Source organism: Periplaneta americana, chromosome 1, assembly GCF_040183065.1.
Source record: "Periplaneta americana isolate PAMFEO1 chromosome 1, P.americana_PAMFEO1_priV1, whole genome shotgun sequence".
NCBI lineage: Eukaryota > Metazoa > Arthropoda > Insecta > Blattodea > Blattidae > Periplaneta > Periplaneta americana.
Genome location: NC_091117.1, coordinates 211,084,014 through 211,103,379, shown reverse-complemented (window position 1 = coordinate 211,103,379; position 19,366 = coordinate 211,084,014). Strand labels below are relative to the sequence as shown.

At 35.8% G+C, this 19,366-nt stretch overlaps 1 protein-coding gene across 1 annotated transcript in view; it reads right to left on the bottom strand.

The window, feature by feature from the left end:
- Positions 1-19,366, bottom strand: part of Ubqn (ubiquilin) — a 41,947-nt gene that overhangs the window by 6,654 nt on the left and 15,927 nt on the right. Inside the window, exons 2-8 of the mRNA XM_069837105.1 lie at positions 15,833-16,031; positions 14,252-14,493; positions 10,288-10,426; positions 10,072-10,194; positions 7,447-7,748; positions 6,717-6,871; positions 2,887-3,145 (exon numbers count right to left, since the gene is read on the bottom strand). Of these exons, the coding sequence (XP_069693206.1) occupies positions 2,887-3,145; positions 6,717-6,871; positions 7,447-7,748; positions 10,072-10,194; positions 10,288-10,426; positions 14,252-14,493; positions 15,833-16,031 (1,419 nt within the window). The remainder of the gene's footprint in view (positions 1-2,886; positions 3,146-6,716; positions 6,872-7,446; positions 7,749-10,071; positions 10,195-10,287; positions 10,427-14,251; positions 14,494-15,832; positions 16,032-19,366) is intronic.

The window sequence follows — 19,366 nt, the reverse complement described above, 5'->3', positions numbered from 1 at the left end:
TCGTCATACATACGAAAAGGAAGTTTTTAGTGCCAATTTATTTTGTGTGCACAAGGTTGGAATTTTGGAGTAAGAGGGAAAGGAAAGTATCCTTGTTCTGAATTTTATACATTTATTTTGTGTTCACAAGGTTGGAATTTTGGAGTAAGAGAGAAAGGAAGGTATCCGTGTAATTTCTCTTAATTCAAGCATAAATAGCCTAATTGTCCAAAACGTCATGTAGGTCCTAATAGTTTCAAACGGCAAATCTATAGCTAATAAGTAATAATCTCGCATTCTACAAAATGGTCATTTAGTTTTACTATATTATTACCGGCATAGAATAACTACTTTATTACTATGTTAACAAAATTGGACAGTTAGGCCTAAATAATATTTTGTCCTCAAGTAAAGTCCCGATCTTCCAAAGCTGAAACATATTATATAAAACATTAGTCTATTATTAGAAAAAAAAAAACATTTTTATTATTCATCTACAAACTCTTTTTCTTTCTCTTTCTACAATAACACCAATTCTGCTATTTCTGCAGTGATTTGCGTGTTCAAGATACATCATTTCATCTTCAATTCCATCAAGTACGTCAAATCGTGCCGCCATTTTGGTTTTCTCGACTTGACCATGTTCAATTCAAGATAATCGGTCCCACACCCGTGATCAAATTTGATTATCATCAACTCGCTTGTTTAACTTTGATCGAGATTGACACTCCGCAAATTGGCGTTGAATACGGTCAAGTGCCGACTTAACCATCGTCAAATTTTAATCGAGAATGGTGCACACGGGCATTAGTGTTAATACTGTTACAGAAATAGTCAACTTTTTTAAAAAGGTGTAAAATAATTTTAGAATGCTCTATTTCAGGATCGAACCTGTAATTATTGCAAACATGCCTGTGATGCAGATAAGTTTTGTGGACAGTTATTGGATCATTTTCACACATTACCCTATGATTAATAGTCAACATTCCTTGCACATCAGTGTATGAAAATTACTGAGCCTAAAAAAAAGGAAAGTTCCTCAGAATGTGTCTGGTAAAATACCCTTTCATCACAATTAAATGCTTTTATTTTTAAACAATAGAAATAATAAAAATATTATGAGAGACTGCTGTACCTTGAAACACTTTTTACATGTGATTTTTTTTAATTATGGGAAATAAAAATTTTAAATGAAAAAATGCTTGAGATAATTATTGAAGATTCCTTTACAACTGCCTGTATGTATTTTTCTGTTTTACGGATCTATTAAGGATGGAAAAAATAAAATGAAGGGATATGTAATGTGTTCAAAGGTACAACAGGTTCATGTACATTGGAATACATGGAATATAGGTGGGAATATAGCTGTAAAAACTGACATTCATATTTAAAATGTATTTGTCATCATAAAGTATTTCCTGTTTCGGGTGGATATTGATTTTTCTATATATCTAAAGGTCAAACTTCACTTATTTCAGACAATTCCTTAAAATATCATGGAAGGATAAACTGATTGATTATCTTATATTATTCTTCAATGGCACTAAAATTATAATTAATTTTATATAATTATTGTCATAGTCAAACATGCATATGAAAACAGTAATTTTACTCCCTAAATGAAGTACTCATTAATTACAGTTATCCATGCTGCATTCCCTTGGATATCATCCATTTGTATAACATGATTTTCTGGTTCAGGTATGTGTTCATTCAGTCGCCATATTGAATATTTATTGAATACATAAGGAGTTATCTGGTCATTTAGCTTTAGATAAGTTATGGGACGGTTGATATATATAATCAATAATTGCTATCCGATATTTCAGAAACAGGACATAAGTCTGTGAAATATAGCACTAAATAATAATAATATTTAACTGCCCCCCATTGAGGGTAGCCCTTACGGACTCAGTATATCCTAAAAAAAAAAAAATATTATACATATGTAAACATAGATATTAAATTTTAAAGAAGGGAAACAAAGAAAAGGGCGTGAAAAATTACAATTGCTATTAATGTGGCACCATGTGATTAATTAGGATTTGGCAGGATTTTTTTAACACAATTATCACGAAGTCATATCTCAGAGATGTTGGCAGAGCAAATTGCTGTCGAAATTCTTCGAAAAAAGCTGGTATAGTCCCTCGAGCACCTATGAGCAAGCCGAATACCTCAACGTGAATTAAGGCATATTTCAGCTTGAAATAGTAGACTGTAGGCTCATAGATCGTCTTCTTCTCAAGGTGGACCTCGGCTGACTGATGACATTCTATAGATTGACAAATCGAACTGAAACCCTGACCGAGTTACTATGTGAGCGCTGGCTGTCTTGGGGAGGAGCAAGTGAGAAAGCACGGGGGGGAAGGGAGAGAGCACTATGCGCTATATATATTTGCAAGTCCACTCACAGTCTATCAAACCTGCTAACAAAAGCATTAAAAGGTTGACTAGTTGCCTGCAATGCTAGCATAATGGAACCTTCCTAGCCGACAGTCGAGGCAAAAATGAAGAATCCGTTATTGTGGTAATACTGGAGAGTGGTTCTTCTATTGGTCGCGATGCCCACACACACCCTCTCAGATATTTACGTGGTGATTGGTGACTGAATGACGAGGAGCGAGGGAGAGAGAAGAAAGAAAGAGAGAGATTCCAGAAGTTCATGTTTTACGGGGTTTCACTTGAAGTTGTCAAACTATACTTCAAAACGTATCGTGGGGTCCACAATGATGCCCTGTTTAGTGTGAGCATTGTACGCTAAAATATCTCCTCGTCTCGTTGACCAGTTTCAGCTAGACAGGAGATTTCTTCTTCTACTATCCAGCCCTTATTTCTTAATGCGTGTAAACAGTTTACAGTAAGATCTCAATAACTATTCAGTGTTTAGCTTCCAATATGGATACATACCATTCGTGCCATGAACTGCGAGAATACATCCTGTTGAGGATTAGAGGTTTGTGTAGGGGCAGTCCCTGTGCCCGTTGTGCTAGAAGTTGTAGTAGTTGTTGTGGGTGTTGGAGATGCTGTGGTTTCTGTAGGAGGACTGGCTGGTGCCTCAGAACTTGGAGCAGGGTTTGGTGTTGTAGGCGCTGCTGGAGAAGTTGGAGCTGTACCTGCTCCTCCTCCATTGCCTCCACCAAATGGAGGAAGAGGACCAAGTCCCATGCTGCAAAAATGTGGTTTACTGTCAACTTTTTTTTATAAACTTACATAATATGAACGAAACACAAGCAAAATAAGCCTAACTTATATGCAAATACTCAACTTACTACCACGAATATAAAGGTACGGTCACACGTCGCTACTTTTGCACCGCTGTAGTACAAAAAACTGCGCAACTCTCGTACTGCGACGTGTGAACAACGGTGCAACCCGAAAAGTAGCGGCTGCCAAACCTGCTGCCCGCTACTTTTCCATGCTGCGCGCAGCTTATAAGTAGCGACGTGTGAACAGGGTTCTCAGGGTTGCAGCCGCAGCATTTTTGATATCGGCTTTGTTGAAACTTTTGCTGCGGTTGCGACCAGTGTTGCCACCCAAATGTGCCAATGATATTTCTATTGTTTGGATATATTTTAATGTTAGATATGATGAAAATAAATTATTTGTAACAGTTATTAAATACACAACACAGTCTGAGCATATTTGCTGACGATATAATTCATTTTTTTTAATTTTCCGTAGCGTAGTTTCAAACAGGAGGGTTGCCAAGATTGATTACGTGAATATGCTGTTGGTTATCATTGAAGTATATTGACGTTTTTAAAAGCTTTATAGTAAAAATAATGCCAATTTCTGAACACTAGTTAGGACAGAAAAGCAAATAATAGCTAAGTAAGCTTTTGCATGAATTTCTTAATAATGCGAACATAACCACAAAATGTATATAGAGAAGTCAACACGGAGATGGAAACCTGCAGCATGACTGCGGCTGCAAAAGTAGCACCTTGTGTGTGAACAGACTCGCAACCTCCAATTGCAACTTTTTCTGCACTTGGGTTGCGCAACTTTTGCAGCTGCAGTACAAAAGTTGCGCAGCAAAAGTAGCGACGTGTGACCGTACCTTAAACCAGATACAAAAATGCCATAGTAGTAGTGGTAAAAAGACAGACAAATTAAAAATGTTAGAAATTATCAAGTTACTCTTAACCTCCCAAGTGTTTCTGTCACTCTTCTCAACTGCAAGTGACAGTCAACAATTCTGAATAATGCAACTTCCTGAACACCTGCTCAGCTGTCCAGTTCTTTTTCCATGATATGGCAGATCACACCACATTGTCCCAGCAGCAGCATGGACGAGAAATTTTACCTGGAGCTCTATGTTCTATCATGCGATGCAAATCTATGGACACAGAACCAGCAGTGTCACTGTTACCCACTGTCGCATGTGACAAAAATTTCTAATGTATGGCACCATGTTTCTTAGCACGGGAGGAAATAAATCGGTTGAATTTTACATTTGGTGGTATTAAGACACTGAGTACTTATTTAAAGTAAGAACTCAAGACAGTGGATAATGAGATTTCCAGTTTTGTACGAAATGACAACAACCACCTTGCAATTGCAATCTTTACAAAGTGACAGACACACGTGAATAAAAAAACAGTCATTTTCTTACTTTCTATTACACGTTTTCATGCAGCTGAATTAATTAAAATTATAAAATGTTATCATTTATTACCTTAAATAATTACTAAAATAGATTCTGAAAATAAATTTTTAATAGGAACAGTTTTTGGAGGCATTTCGTGCTTTGTTACGTATTTTATGCTTTTTACGTTTTTTATGTATTTCATGCATATTTTATATATCATATTAAAATATTTGTTTTACACGTCAAGTCCCAACCATGTAAAGTATATTGACAGAGGGATCTTAAACAATAACAATGCCTGATAATAATCTATCTGCTTTCACTTCCACATTTTTAAAATTATTTAAGATAATTAATTCAAATCACAACAGCACAGATTTCATACCTATACTGTTTTCGTTGTAAGAAAAATCCTAATGTAAACACAAGCACGTGGCTATCATACCTGTGATGGGCTCACAGTCGAAACACTCACATGACGCAGGAAAATACAGTCCGTATTTTGAAACTATCATCCTGTATTATTTGAAAATAAAAAATTGAATTATAGTTGTTAAATACAATGAAACATATAACTTCACTCATATGTAAAACGATATGTAAAAGAAAAGCTACTTTTATATTTTGTTATGTGGCATTCATACAGTCCTCTCTGTAGATTGAAAACTCAACAAAGTTTCATATCCATTGTTCAAGAATTAAAACAGAAAATCAATATCCCGAATTTAAAAGAAAACTTACAAATTAAACCAAACCCTTTAACTCTATTAAATATAGAATATAATCTAAATTTAACAGAAAAAATACTGAAATCAGAAGTAAACACTGAAATACTGAAACAATTGTCTTTAGAGACAATTAATATTAGGTACCCTCCACAAAACTGGCTTCATTTATACACTGACGGATCCTTGATCTCCAGAGAACAAGGTGCCGGTGCAGGTGTTACGTGCTGTCTCTTCTCACTTTATACATCTCTTGGATATGGAACAACAAGTTTTGATGGTGAAATCATTGCAATAAGTGAATGTCTCAGGAATCTTCTATGCCACATCAATAAATTTAGGAACGCAGTTATATTGTAAGACTCCAAAGCAGCTATTCTATCAATAGAGTCTAAACACACACCTTCATCTCAAACAGCAGAAATAACTAAAATGCTCTCTCAATTAATATCACTCAATAAAAGAATTGTATTCCAATGAATACCATCCCATTCTGGAATCCTGGGAAACGAGAATGCGGATGCTTTAGCAAAGAAGGGCAGCACTGCTACTTACAGACCTGTTACTAAATCTACGTATTACTCTGTGAAGAGATTTATTAAATCTACATACTTAGACTTCAACAAACAAAATTTGATAACACAATCCCATGGGAAAAAATGGAACTCTCTGCATCCAAATCCACAGTTAATTCCCGATTTACCACGAAAATCGTCTGTAGCTGCATTTAGATTGGCAACAGGCCATGATTGTTTCGCCAAACATCTGCATAGAATTGGAATATATCAGTCCCCTAACTGCCCATTGTGCAACTCAAACCAAGAAATGGATTCGGAACACCTCAAAATCTGTGCTTCAGTGGCTGGTCATGATAATATCTTTGAAAAATATTGGAGTGCAAGAGGTCAAATGACTTTATTGTCAAACGCCCGGCATTAGAAAAAAACAACAACATATTTTGTTATGTACTATGAACGTGGATGAATACCAACAGTAATACCGAGGTAGTCTGTTCTTGTAACAAGCTGGCGTCACTTGAGCTCGTAGTTGTTCACGTAAGCACGTGGTACTGAAGTATGGCTTCTGCATCCTCAGTGTGTTTGGTTAATAAACATGAGAGCAGAAACCCTCTCAAAAGTGGAGAAAAAGAAATAGTCTTGAATGTATATAATAACTTAAGTGAGGTTTAATTACAGTAATTATAAAGGAAATGTTTCCTAAGCAAATGAATGCATAGTAGTGAGGTTAGGCCTACTTGACGAGTAACGGGAAATGTTTAACATGAAACAGAATGTACAACAGTAGGCGGGAACATGTGCTGACAATCTATGGCGCCAAACAGTGGCCAATGAAGCCTCAATTCAGTCACGTGCTATTGTTTATATTAAGATTTTTCTTACAGCGAAAAGATTATAGTTTACCTATTAACTAATCCTGGTGCCACATTGCGCAACTGTTCTACTCCTTGTTGAATCTGCATCAGTGCCCCTAAAGCCTGTGGATTTGACATCAAATTGTGCACTTCTGGATTTTGTAACTGTTGTAGAAAGTTGGGCAGCATCAACCTAATCTGCTCCTGAAAAGCAATACAGTAGCTTGTAACAAAAGTAGCAATTTCGACATAAACTTGTCCACAACAATTGTCTACTGCAAATGACTTGTAAATTCATATATGTTACTAAATTACACAGATTATTCAGAAAACATGTAAAATGTGATAATTTTGAATATTAAGTGATTGTAAACTCTTTTCACTTAAATATTGATTATTTCTGTACTTGTTCAGTTTCAATAAACACAATTTTAATCTTCTAGAGTAATAAATTGAAAATGCCATTCTATTTTTCATTAATTTCAAAATAAATGAAAAATTTTAAGTGTTACACATTTTCTTGAGGGCTATATATTTTTTTCTAAGATAATACTATTTTTTCTGTTTGACCATAAGTCCGTAATAATTACAATCTGTAACAGTTGGCACCTCTGAAAATGTAATTGTGGGAATGTAAATGCATAGTTCAACTGTGCATATGTGTGCATGCATGCTCATGCAAGCGTATTTACAACGTAAGAATAAGTTGTAATCCACAAGAAAATTCTGTATAAGCCACATTTAGAAGTAAGTAGAGATGACAGTGAAAATTATCATACCTGTAAAGCAGGGTTATCAGCAAACAGGGGATTACTGTTGACGATCTGTGCAGCCATATTTGGATCTGCTGCAAATGCCTGCAACATCGACTGGGTGTAAGGAGCGGCAAGCATGTTCTGCATCAATTGCGGATTTTCCATCATTTGCTGCATAAGACTCTGCATCCCTGGGGAGTTGAGAAGTCCAGATGGCCGAGTTCCAGCACTTCTGGCACTTGTCCCTCCATTCTCTGCTGCAGCAGCTGACCAAGGATTAGGAAGTGGGTCACGGTTTTCCTGTCCTTGTTGTGGGTTTGTGCCATCTAAAATATAAGTTTCCGATTTTTATGTTTTTCAAACAGAACAACTATATAAATGTACATTATTAAAATGTTATTATAAAAATCCTCAAAAACATAAAGAAAAACGTCATGTTCATTCTACCAGAAGAAATTTGACATGTCCTTTAACTGAAAATGTTACACAATCATTGTAGCATTTTATCTTGGCATTAATATTATACAATATTGCAGTAGTTTCTTTTAATGAGAAATAAAATGGAACATGTATACTTAATTCGAATGTTTCCGAGTTGTGTTTTATCTAACACTAATACACAGCGGCGTAGCATGAAATTTTGAGCAGGAAACGCTATTTCAAGTTGTCTTTCATGCAATATGATAAAATGTATTACAAAAATATAGTCTTAAAATAAATAGTAGTCAATGTCAAGTCAGCAGCCGAAGATTGGTCGGAACCTCGTAAGTAACACAAATAAGGCATGACCTCAAACGGTACGTAGCAAAATATGATTTCACGGTTTACACACCAAATAGATACGTATAGTATAACACTCCCTGTCATACTTAGAGAAATCACAATATTAACGGTCAATAGATACAGTATTAGTATCATTACATAAGTATGCATCTGTCTTTTGGTTGTATCCTTCATTGACAGCAAGGGTGTCGGTCATTTGTTTTTTAGATCACACTTTTGTTCGTAAGTCAGTCTTGATAATAGAATTGTCCTAAAAAAATTCAAGTAAATTGGTGTCAGGAACTGTTATTTCACTCATTATTTATTATATCAGCCACAATGCACACTAACACTTCAACTGAACACAACTGACGAAAAGGGATAACTCAGAAACTACTTATTTTCAATGTAAAAGCTAGCTTCTTGCGAGCCTTGCGACCAGGTAGTTTAGTTAGAAAGGGATGGAAAATCTGCAGGTTGGGTTACACAGAAGAATGAGTGTAAGAAACCAGTCTGCTTGGAAGCTGGTGTGTGTAGGCTTCTTGTTTACTGCTGCATCACAAATCATCCTGAGCTGCCATATCACAATATTTAATGCGTAAATATAAATTCTATTAAAATTAATAAATAATTTTGTCCATAAACTGCAGGTTTATTATGAAATTATTATTAACTGGGGAAGCTGAGCTTTTTAACTTACATTGACGCTATGCCACTGCTAATACAATAGAAGAAATGGTCAGAGAAATTATCAGCACGTGTGAAGCGAGCCATTTTAGGTTGGGCGAAAATAATCAAAGGTCCTTTGCTGAAGTCCTCAACAACAGTCCAGATTGTAGTTGTTTGCAGTCTAACAGGTGTTCTTTGTTTGAAGATACATCCTTTCCGCACAAGGAGCACTCTGTTTCTGAAACTATTCTCATTCTTTGAAGATGTTCATCTAAACCATTGTGGTCTGTTTCCAATCTGAAAAATGCTACCGCAGTTGTCTGAAAATGTTCACATGTGCATTCGAGTTTAATACATTTCTGAAGAAAATGGGTTTAATTACTCTGGCTCAGGACACAGGAATTTTACAGGAGTTAAATGATTTTCGTCTAATGCATATAGATTATCTATAGTTTAGATGTAGGAATTATGGAAAATGACATATAAGTTTAAATAAAACCATGATTCTTCATTGAGCCACATGTGAAATAACAAAATGTTCAGAACTGCAAGCAAAAATGTTGGAAACCATTGACAATAAGACACACATTTTTCAAGATCCAGTCTTTGCAATTCTTGCCAAACTGTCACTCGGTACAGATGAAGCTTCACTGTCTTTGTGGCTCTTGGGGAGGTGGAAACAAACTGTTGCTCATGACATTAATAAACGATTGATTGAAACAAAATATCCAGTTTCTTGTGACAAACGTCATAGTCACTTTTCTGGTAATACCAGCAGTCTGTGCCTTACATCTTCGTTATTTTCTTCTGCTGAAGGAGGACATGTCACTGTACTGGTCCAAAACACTGCCCGTCATATCCAATTTATTCACTTACTTGGCAATGTAAAATTTGTCTGCTGCACTCCTTCCAGTGAACTTCTCCAGGAATTTACGCTGCAGGAAATTCACTACTCCTTATTTCTTAAGAATCAGAGTCACTTGTACACCAAACATTATGTTTCTATGTAGGGTGAAAAGAATAAAACAGTAGGTTCTTTGGGGGACTACTTATGAAATATTTTGTATTATAGAGGACTACTGGAATGTTAGATGGTAATTTATTTAATTGTGTTAGAATAGAGCACTGGATACTAGTTATACCTAGATATATTATTTATGTGAATTCCATTACTTTTGTGTACATCGTGGTCTACTCAGAAAGGTGAGTACTTCCTACCATTACTGCCGCTGTTATTCTCAACCAAGCCAGCAAATGGATTCCTCCCAAACTGCTCACTTGCTGCACTTAACATTGGTTCTTGAATATCTCGGTACATACGTTGCAGTGCATTATAACCACCTGGAAGGAACCAATAACATTGAAATGGAATTAGTACAACTAAAAAAACTCAAATAAATTACTCAATAATGCTGACAATTATGAGTAACTTACCAGGAATGGATTCTAGATTTGAAATGGCACGATCATGATTTCGCATCAACTCTTGCAGCATAGACGGGTTCCGAGCCAACTCCATAGTTTGTCGCAGAAGGTCAGGGTTATTCAGCATGTGGCTTATCTCAGGATTCCTCTAAACACATATAAAACGAAATAAATGTTTAACTTGTCAACTGATAACACTAATCATTAAATTTTAACTTTTCTTTGATAACCTTGATCAAAATATCTGAATTAGGAAAAAGCATCCAAACTGCTCTAACAGGTCACATTACTGAGTTATTGGTATGTCCTTTTAATGTCGAGAAGTTATCATGGCTTAGGTTACATGAGAGGAGAAATCTGCACACACTTTCTCTCTTATATCGAATTATGCACACTTCATCCCCCTATTAGTTATTCGCTCGTTTTCATACTCTCTCTCGCTATCATAATATTAATACTCGATCACAACGCAATAACACGCTAGAAATTCCACTTCACACATCATCTCTATATTCCTCATCTTTCACTGTTGTTACCTCTCGTCGCTGGAACTCTCCGCCGCCTGAAGTCAAGGGCTGCCGAACATTGAAATCTTTCAAATCCAAGTTAGAAAATTATCTTATGACGAGTTGCCAAACTAACTTACTATTATGACAAGTGTTGTATTGCATGTTTCCACGTATTCACATTTTTTTTAATGTTCTAGTGATATTTAACTTATTTTATATTTTTGTTTTCATATTTTCCGATAATGGTATATCTATAATGTGATAAGTTGAACTATGTATAATCATAATTTTCCTTACTGTGTGTACTTAAAAATATTGTATTCATTGTATGCTTTGTAATGCACTATTTTATTACTATTATTATTATTATTATTATTATTATTACTATTCTTATTTTTTATTATTATATTATCAATAATTGTGTTATTTTTTATACTTTGTATATCTCATTCATTTTGACCTGCTGTTCATATTTTATTATGCTTTTTCCTTTCTTTCTGTATGTTATATATTATGTATGATTTCTACTTACTTGTTGTTTACATTTTATTATTATTATGTTATTCAGTTGTGTGTGTAAAATTGTAGTGTACTTTGTAAATTTGTAGTGTTTTTTGTAACGCAGTTTTACTCCTAGTTGAGTGTTAGAGAAGGCCGTATTGGCCTTAACTCTGCCAGGTTAAATAAATAATCATTATTATTATTATTATTATTATTATTATTATTATTATTATTATTATACATTAATCTGCATATAGGTACACTAGAACCTCGATTATCCATTACCCTATTAACCGATCGTCAGATTATCCAACCTTTTTCTACCTTTATTTTATTTTTGCTGCAAGAAATAAGCATTGTACATTATGTTATAGGTATTTTTTTCTAGAGACGGTTATTAAAGCCTTTACCATTACACAGTAGGTAAGAGGAATGCTGCTATGCAGGCAGCAGAAACAATTTCTTGTTGGAGGGGGTGTTTTCCCCAACTTGTAAAATAGTCACTACCTGCTTTCAAAGAAATGACTCAAAAATTTGCACACAATTTCAAAGTCCGCGCACCATTCAGTCCTTGTCCTGCTGTTTGAGTTGCCATACTGTATAAGTTCGGTGCAAAATGTCTTCCATGGCTATCAAAAGAAAACTCTGTGCTAATTATTATTGCAAATAACTGAGCCGTTTGAGAAAGGAGAACCCATGGCTCATCTCTTCTATTGCTATCTTTCTACAGGTAGCTATCACAGAAAGTTTTCTTGGCCCCGTCGTTGACAACCAGACTTCAATGAGTGAATTTCTGATCCATTACCTAGCATTGTAATAGTACATTACGCAACGAGCCTATAATGGTAGTAATTAAGATGCGAGTATGTTTATGAAACGAGCGCAAGCAAGTTTCATAATTTTCATACGAGCGTCTTAATTACCATTATAGGCAAGTTTCATACGACTTTTTATGTTCGACCATATTTCTAACTTGAAATTATTCATAAGTATTCATCTTATTCTTATCTGACTGGGGAGCGGAACTGACCTTGTGCAATATCTCGTAAATTGTGAGATGTGCGCAGACGCGAAAGTATTGATGTTTTTCCTAGAAACAAATGTCATTGACCTTGATATAATCTAGAGAGTAAAATAAAGATTAATCTTGATATAACCTTGAAATTGATTTAGACATTGAAAAACGAGATGACAAATTAAATTTATTTGAATATTATTTACAATTAACGCTAATTATTATAGTAACAGAACATAATCTCCTGCGACAGTATTGGATTTCCAGCCTCCGTGACGTTTCACTAGTTGTCTTTCGATTGCATATCCGAGAATAATCGATACTTGCGCTTTCATATTGCTACAATGATGTTTTCTGATTGGTGGAAAACCTGAACTTTAATGAATAGGTGTACTTTAATGAGGTCCATTAAAGGGCTGCTACCAGGTGTATAATTACTACATTTCGGCATGATCGAGCATAAAACAATTTTATGGTACAGATTATCCGATTAACCGTCCAGTCTACCCCCTTCATTACCACGAATAATAGATATTATACTATATTTAAGAATACCCATGCTCATATGCAGTTATTATCCCTAAAAATTGGTTTTAATAATGAAAAACAACGAACTAAATATGAGGCATGCAAAGATTTTCAAATAAACTATAAGAGCTTGTACTCTGAATCAGAAATAAATTTTTATTGACTTTCGTTTGTAGGTTGAACCAACAATTGTTCCACTGGTTCTCCATCATAGTTGGGTCCCAACGTCCTTGGCAGCATTTGACTTGAATATTATTATTTATACTTCTATCTTTTTAGTTTTTATTTTATTAATATGAATTTAAGCTTTTTAACTTAGAAATTAAATTCAACAAAAATAATAAGAAACAGTATATTCCTCATACAACCATCTTCAAAATCAGACCGACACATGGGGTACCAGGGTGAAAAAGGCAATGTAACGTTTCCATTCAGACACTATAAGTTCATGATGAATAACACAACTGAAATAAATGTGGTCTCGTTCACACTACAATGCGAGCATGACCTTGAGCTGATGCTGCTCATACATGTGGTGCAGATGGGGGCCTATGAGTCTGGCGGTCTTTTATGAACTGAGCGAAAATTTTCAGGCAGTATATCTCGTGACTCCAATGTGGTAGTACGCGGATTTTGGTGCCAAAAGAAATATCTCGTGAATACGTCTTTAAAATCAGACTGACACTTGGGGTACCAGGACATAAATGGCAATCTAAGGTTTGAAGAGTAATCATTAATAAAATAGAAATTTTCGTCAAACAAAAGTAGCAATTGGTCACATAATCATCAGAACTTGGAAAGGCATCTCTCTTCTTTCCTTTCTGCCATTTGGCTAAAATGACAAAGCAAGAACAACATATGAAGACCACAGCAAGAAAAGGGGGAATGTCACTTTTTTGTGAAAATTGAGATAATGGTAAAAATTGAAAGTTTATGGTTAGACTACAATAAAACATATTGATTACTAGATTAACCACCTTTCAAAATGCAGGGTGGTATTTATCATTTGTAACACATTTCTTGAATAAATTAGTTTTGAACTTTAAATTAGCTCTCCTGAAAACCTTGACATTCCCCCTTTTCTTCCTGTAGTCTTGGTCACATAGACAGCCAAATTAGGGTTTGTGAACTTTTGTAATAATGGATGTAATTTTTCTTTTGTAATTTCAGAGCGAATTTTTCACAAAATACCATAACAGAAATTATTCGGATAGTTTATACATCTGTGAACTTCAGAACTTGACATTATGTTGTATGTCTACTTACTGTGAACCCCTAGCACTATTATTCATTTTTATCCATGTTTAAGTTCGTTAAAAATTAATTCAAAGACATGGCATCACAGCTTCAGACATGTAACACTACATGGTCCAAATCACATTACACTTCTCAGTTTCTGTACTAAGAACATGGCAGTTACCTCCATAAGCTCTTGCATCTGAGGATTGGATGTGATGAGATTTCTCATATTTTCAGGGTCATTCATTAGTCGCTGCACCAAAGGATTGTCCAGTATCTGGCGCATCATATCTGGATTTCCCAATAATTCTCTCTGCATGCGCTGCTGAAGTTCCATAAAATTGGCAGAACCCATTCCAAGACTTTCCAAACCTGCCAGACCGCCCAGTGAGCCAAGACCAAAGGGTGTTGCACTAATATCCGCTATAAAAGAGTTGAAATAAAGAATTAGCCTATTAATATTTCAGTTTTTATAATAGGCCTAATAATAATAATAATAATAATAATAATAATAATAATAATAATAATAATAATAATAATAATAATAATAATCCGTGGCACCACAGCCCTGGAAGGGCCCAGACCGACCAGCCAGCTGCTGGCCTCATGTTCACATGCCGAAGCAAAGGTGAACAATCATCCAACCAAAATGGAGGTATAGTCCAACCATCGGATCTGTGCTCCCGTAAGATATGCGAACTGAACCTTAATTCCCTTTCGGCCTCGGCAATTCATTTCTCCCCCTGTATTCCTATTTCTCTCTTTCCTATCCCTCTCTCTTTCTCTCCCGCACTACTCACAATTTTGAGCCTTCTTGCGGGACAGTTTATTTGCACTTGCAGTCCAGTGTTGTCAATTCAACATGAATACTGTAGCACGGAGTGATGAAAGAAATATTATTAAGCAAGTAATAGCATTTTGCATAAGTCAATCAGCGTCATTAGACCTACTTAAATTAAATTATGAATAACTAATAATTAACCTTACAGTATTATAAGCAATATTCAAGAGACATAATACTGTTTGACGGAAGTTTGGCAACATCCTTATTCGGCAAGGTTCGTGGCCTGCTGTTTGACGCAGTGGGAGAGAAACGGGTGGAATGGGGTGAGTAGAGGCGTTAACTTTTCCAAGAACGACGACAGCGCTGAAGGAGCATAGATCCGATGGTCCGACAATAACGTGTGGTTAGCACGATGATCCCCCCAGCCATTATAGCTGACTTTCACAATCGGATTTCACTAGCTATTGTAGCTCCTCAAGTACATCACAATATTGGGTGGGCACTGGTCCCATACACTGGCCGAAATTTCATGAGAAAATTTCTTCCTCCATGAGGACTCGACCCAGTGTGCATTCCAGAACTCGAGTCCTAGGCAGGGGAAGGAGGAAAAAACAACGACACACACACATTTATACATTGTATGTTACAGTTGGTAGAGCAGCTGGCTACGGTCTGGAAGGTACGGTGTTCGATCCTGTGGTGACAGGATTTTCTCACTGCCAAACTTACAGAATGGCCTCGAGGTTCACTCAGCTTCCTATCAAATTGAGTACTGGTAAAAGGTAAAAGGTGGTCACAGAGTGGTGCCATCCACACCACCTCATTCTAGAAAGCATGGAGCTCTACCTCTACCAAGTGTCTTCGTTGCCTGTTATCTTACGACAGTATTACATTTTTCAGCACAGTCTCTTCAAAATAATAATGGTGACAGTGGAACAGTGCTGCAATGAGAATGGCGGAAAGACTGATTTCACTTACCTGGAGCTCTTGGTTGGGGTCCTGAACCTGACTGCTCATTGTTTGCTCGAGAACTTGTTTTGATCACAAGGTGAACAGTTAATCCATCTTTAATGTTGTGAGTTTGAAGAGTTTCATGATCTTTCATAATTTTTCCAGCAAATATTAGACACAACTGATCAGGCTCAGCATTGAATTTCTTTGCAACCAATTCCTTAAACTGTAAAGAAAAATAAATTAAATTGTTAAAAGAAGTAAATAAATTAACGGGCATTTGTGTTTCCAATTTCTTTTACCATTGTAGATTCTGATTCAAAAAGTCAGCATTGATTTTAAGAGTATTCATTTAAAACTTTTTATTACACTTCGTTGGCTAACAAGTGCTAAGTCTCCATTTCAAGTTCATATTTTATTTTATTTCTGCACTGGAATATTTGTTCAGTATTCTTCTTTTAGTAAGTCACCTCCTCTGCACTCCACAAAAGCCAGTGCCTTTCTTACTTAACATCATGCATTATACAGAATGTATGAGGGTCGTCCAGAAAGTACGTTTCCCTGTGACCGTTTACAGACAGAAAACACAATTTCATGAAAAGATTTATTGGAACAGATACAGCAATTACTGAGCTATTTTTGTACATATTTCTCACAGGAATTGAGACATCTGTCGTGCTGTGGGATCAATTTTTGTATCCCTGTGCCACAGAAGTCTGCCACCTGAGATCGGAACCAGTGTGTGACAGTCATCTTCATCTCTCTGTTGGGCCCACGGTATGTCTCAATCCTGGTGGGGAATATGTTGAAAAATAGCCCAACAACTGCTGTATCTGTTCCAATAAATCTTTCCATGCAATTATTTTCTTCCTATAAACGGATCCAAGGAAATTTCTTTCTGGATGTGCCTCATGCAATAAAAAAGAAAGAGGATTACAGACTTTGATGACATCAGTATCTATCAAAATAAGCAAAAAATAAATAAATAAAAACAATGAAATCCTAATACATGTAGGTTTAAGAAAGAGTATTTTTGCACGATTGTGTTTTTTGCTGTACAGCTATTGTTGTTAGGCCTTGAAAGTTAGAATTCCCACACAGAAACTTGTTGCTAGGGAAACTATTCTTCATAACATAAAACTATACTGAAATAGACCATTACAGTGCACTTATTGTTACTTAGTTACCGTTACAGTGCAGTTTTGTGAAGGCTTTGGAATAATATTGCTCTAAATTTTCAATATATATATATTTATCCAATGCCACCAGGTTGTCATTTGACATTTCTGGTCTCTCCTGGCAATGGCTTATTTGTAACCCACTTCTGAAGTTGGGACACCTGGAAGGCGGAGTTACGCTGCCCCGATGAGGATGATATGAGCCGTTCAGAGCAGAAGTGGTGTAAGTCAAGAATAGGTATGAGGCTTAAAGTGAACATTCTGTAAAATATAAGCACAAAGTAGCAATTAATATTCAATTTATTTAAACTATTAGTAGTCAGTGGATAGCAAGAAGGACATATTAATTGCTACTTTGCGCTGTATTTTACAGAATTCTTACTTTAAATCTCATTGCTCAATTTGACTTACACCACTTTTGCTCTGAACAGCTCATATTATGATAGGATGATTATGAAGTGCCAGGAGAGGTCTTAAAAGTAAGCCTAACCTAATTTCCAGACCATAGACAAACACAGGAACATTCCCCCTTTTAAGAAAAACTTCCTGTGTTCTAACCAGGAATCAAACCCGGGACCTCATGAACTGTAGCCAGAAGTTCTGACCATTAGACCATGAGGCTGGTCTCAATGCAAAATATATTGTATTTGCAATTTTAAAAATATGAGCGTGAAAAAAATGTGTACAATACATGTTTGTGAAGTGCATTACAAAATCTCGGAAACTGAAGAACCCGCTAACTTGCTATGCTCGTTTTTCAAACTTTTCCCCCAATTTTGTAAAAAGCACTTCCCAACTTTGTATCATAATACTGTACACTCTTACAGAGCTACAAGTCTTCAGTGTTATTGCTATAGTTACTGCTCTCTATAATGTCTGGTGATTCGTATACAGTCCTTCAGGCAGAGAAGCACACATTTGTTTGAGAACTGCACTCACAATTCTGCTATACTAAAAGCCAGATTTTGAACCGACTAAACAGAAGTAGTTGGCAGGGCGAGAGGAAAGTGCGGGTTAGAGGGGTAGCCTGTGCAGTGATGACATGTTGAGTGTGGGGGGTGGAGGGGAGAAGGAGCTTTTCATTGGACTTCACGTGAAAATTTCGTCTGCTAACGAAAATCTGGCAACGGGATCATGGAGACAGTGTACCCAAACTTCCCAGTTCATTTGCAATACCACGTGCATTACGAGCCCCATTTCATACCAGTGTCATTAGCTCGTGCTTTCTTAAAACAGTAATTTTAATTACTAATATTGTTGATAGTGTTATCGAGAACTATATACTGTAGTACTTGAATATGATAATGAATTCTCCCGAGTGCTACGATACAGAAAGGAAGCGGTTCTTAAGTATGGAGAGAAAGAGAAATGATGTTATCTGTATACAAGCATTACTGACAAAAAGTGTAAATGGTGGCATCACATCGGTAGAAGAAGCAGCACATCAAACGGCTGAGGCACTGCTTGTGACCTACTTAACTGTTCTAATTTCCGTATTGTGTGTACTATAAATTAATAGTGTTCGAATACTCTTATTTATTTTTATTTTAAACAATGGCTCAGAGGGCTCGAGTTTTCCTTTTAAATTTGTATATTTGTTTATTGATATATAATAATAATAATAATGATTTATTTTAGCTGGCGAGTTAAGGCCGTAAGGCCTTCTCTTCCACACAACCAGCAAAAAGTGTATATACATATGCATGAACTTACAAAGAATTCAACAATTTGATTTAGATGAGAGTTACATGTATACAAGAGTTATTTACGAATTAAACAACAAAATACTATGAACTATTAATTAAACACTGAAATAAACTGGGTAGCAGAATTAAACTAAAATACATAGAATGTTAATATATTTCAAATTATATTAGATAATAGAAAGAGATTATAATGAGACAATTTTGAAAATACAGCACAATCAGGATGATGTCTAAAGAAAAAAAGCAACAGTGTAGTCAGTAATATTTTAAATCAGTATGATTGGAGTGAAATGCTAATAAGGTTATCTTTTAAGCTGTTCTTAAAGGTGTTTGTTGTCTTGCAGCCCCTAATACTTTGTGACAAGGAATTCCATTGACGCGAGGTGGATATTGTAAAAGATGAGGAATAACAAGATGTTCTATGAAGAGGTATATTTAGCGTGCCACAGATAAGTGATCTGGTATTTACGTCGTGGTTAGAGTATAGATAAGAGAAACGAGACGAAAGGTAATTTGGTGTTGAGGTGTGCAGAATTCGAAAGAGTAAAGACAAAGAGTGTAAAGTTCTGCGTTCTTTAAGTTGGAGCCACGAGAGACTTGCGAAGGACGGTGATATGTGATCATATCGTCGGATGTTGCACATGTATCTGATGCACATATTCTGAGCTCGCTGTAAC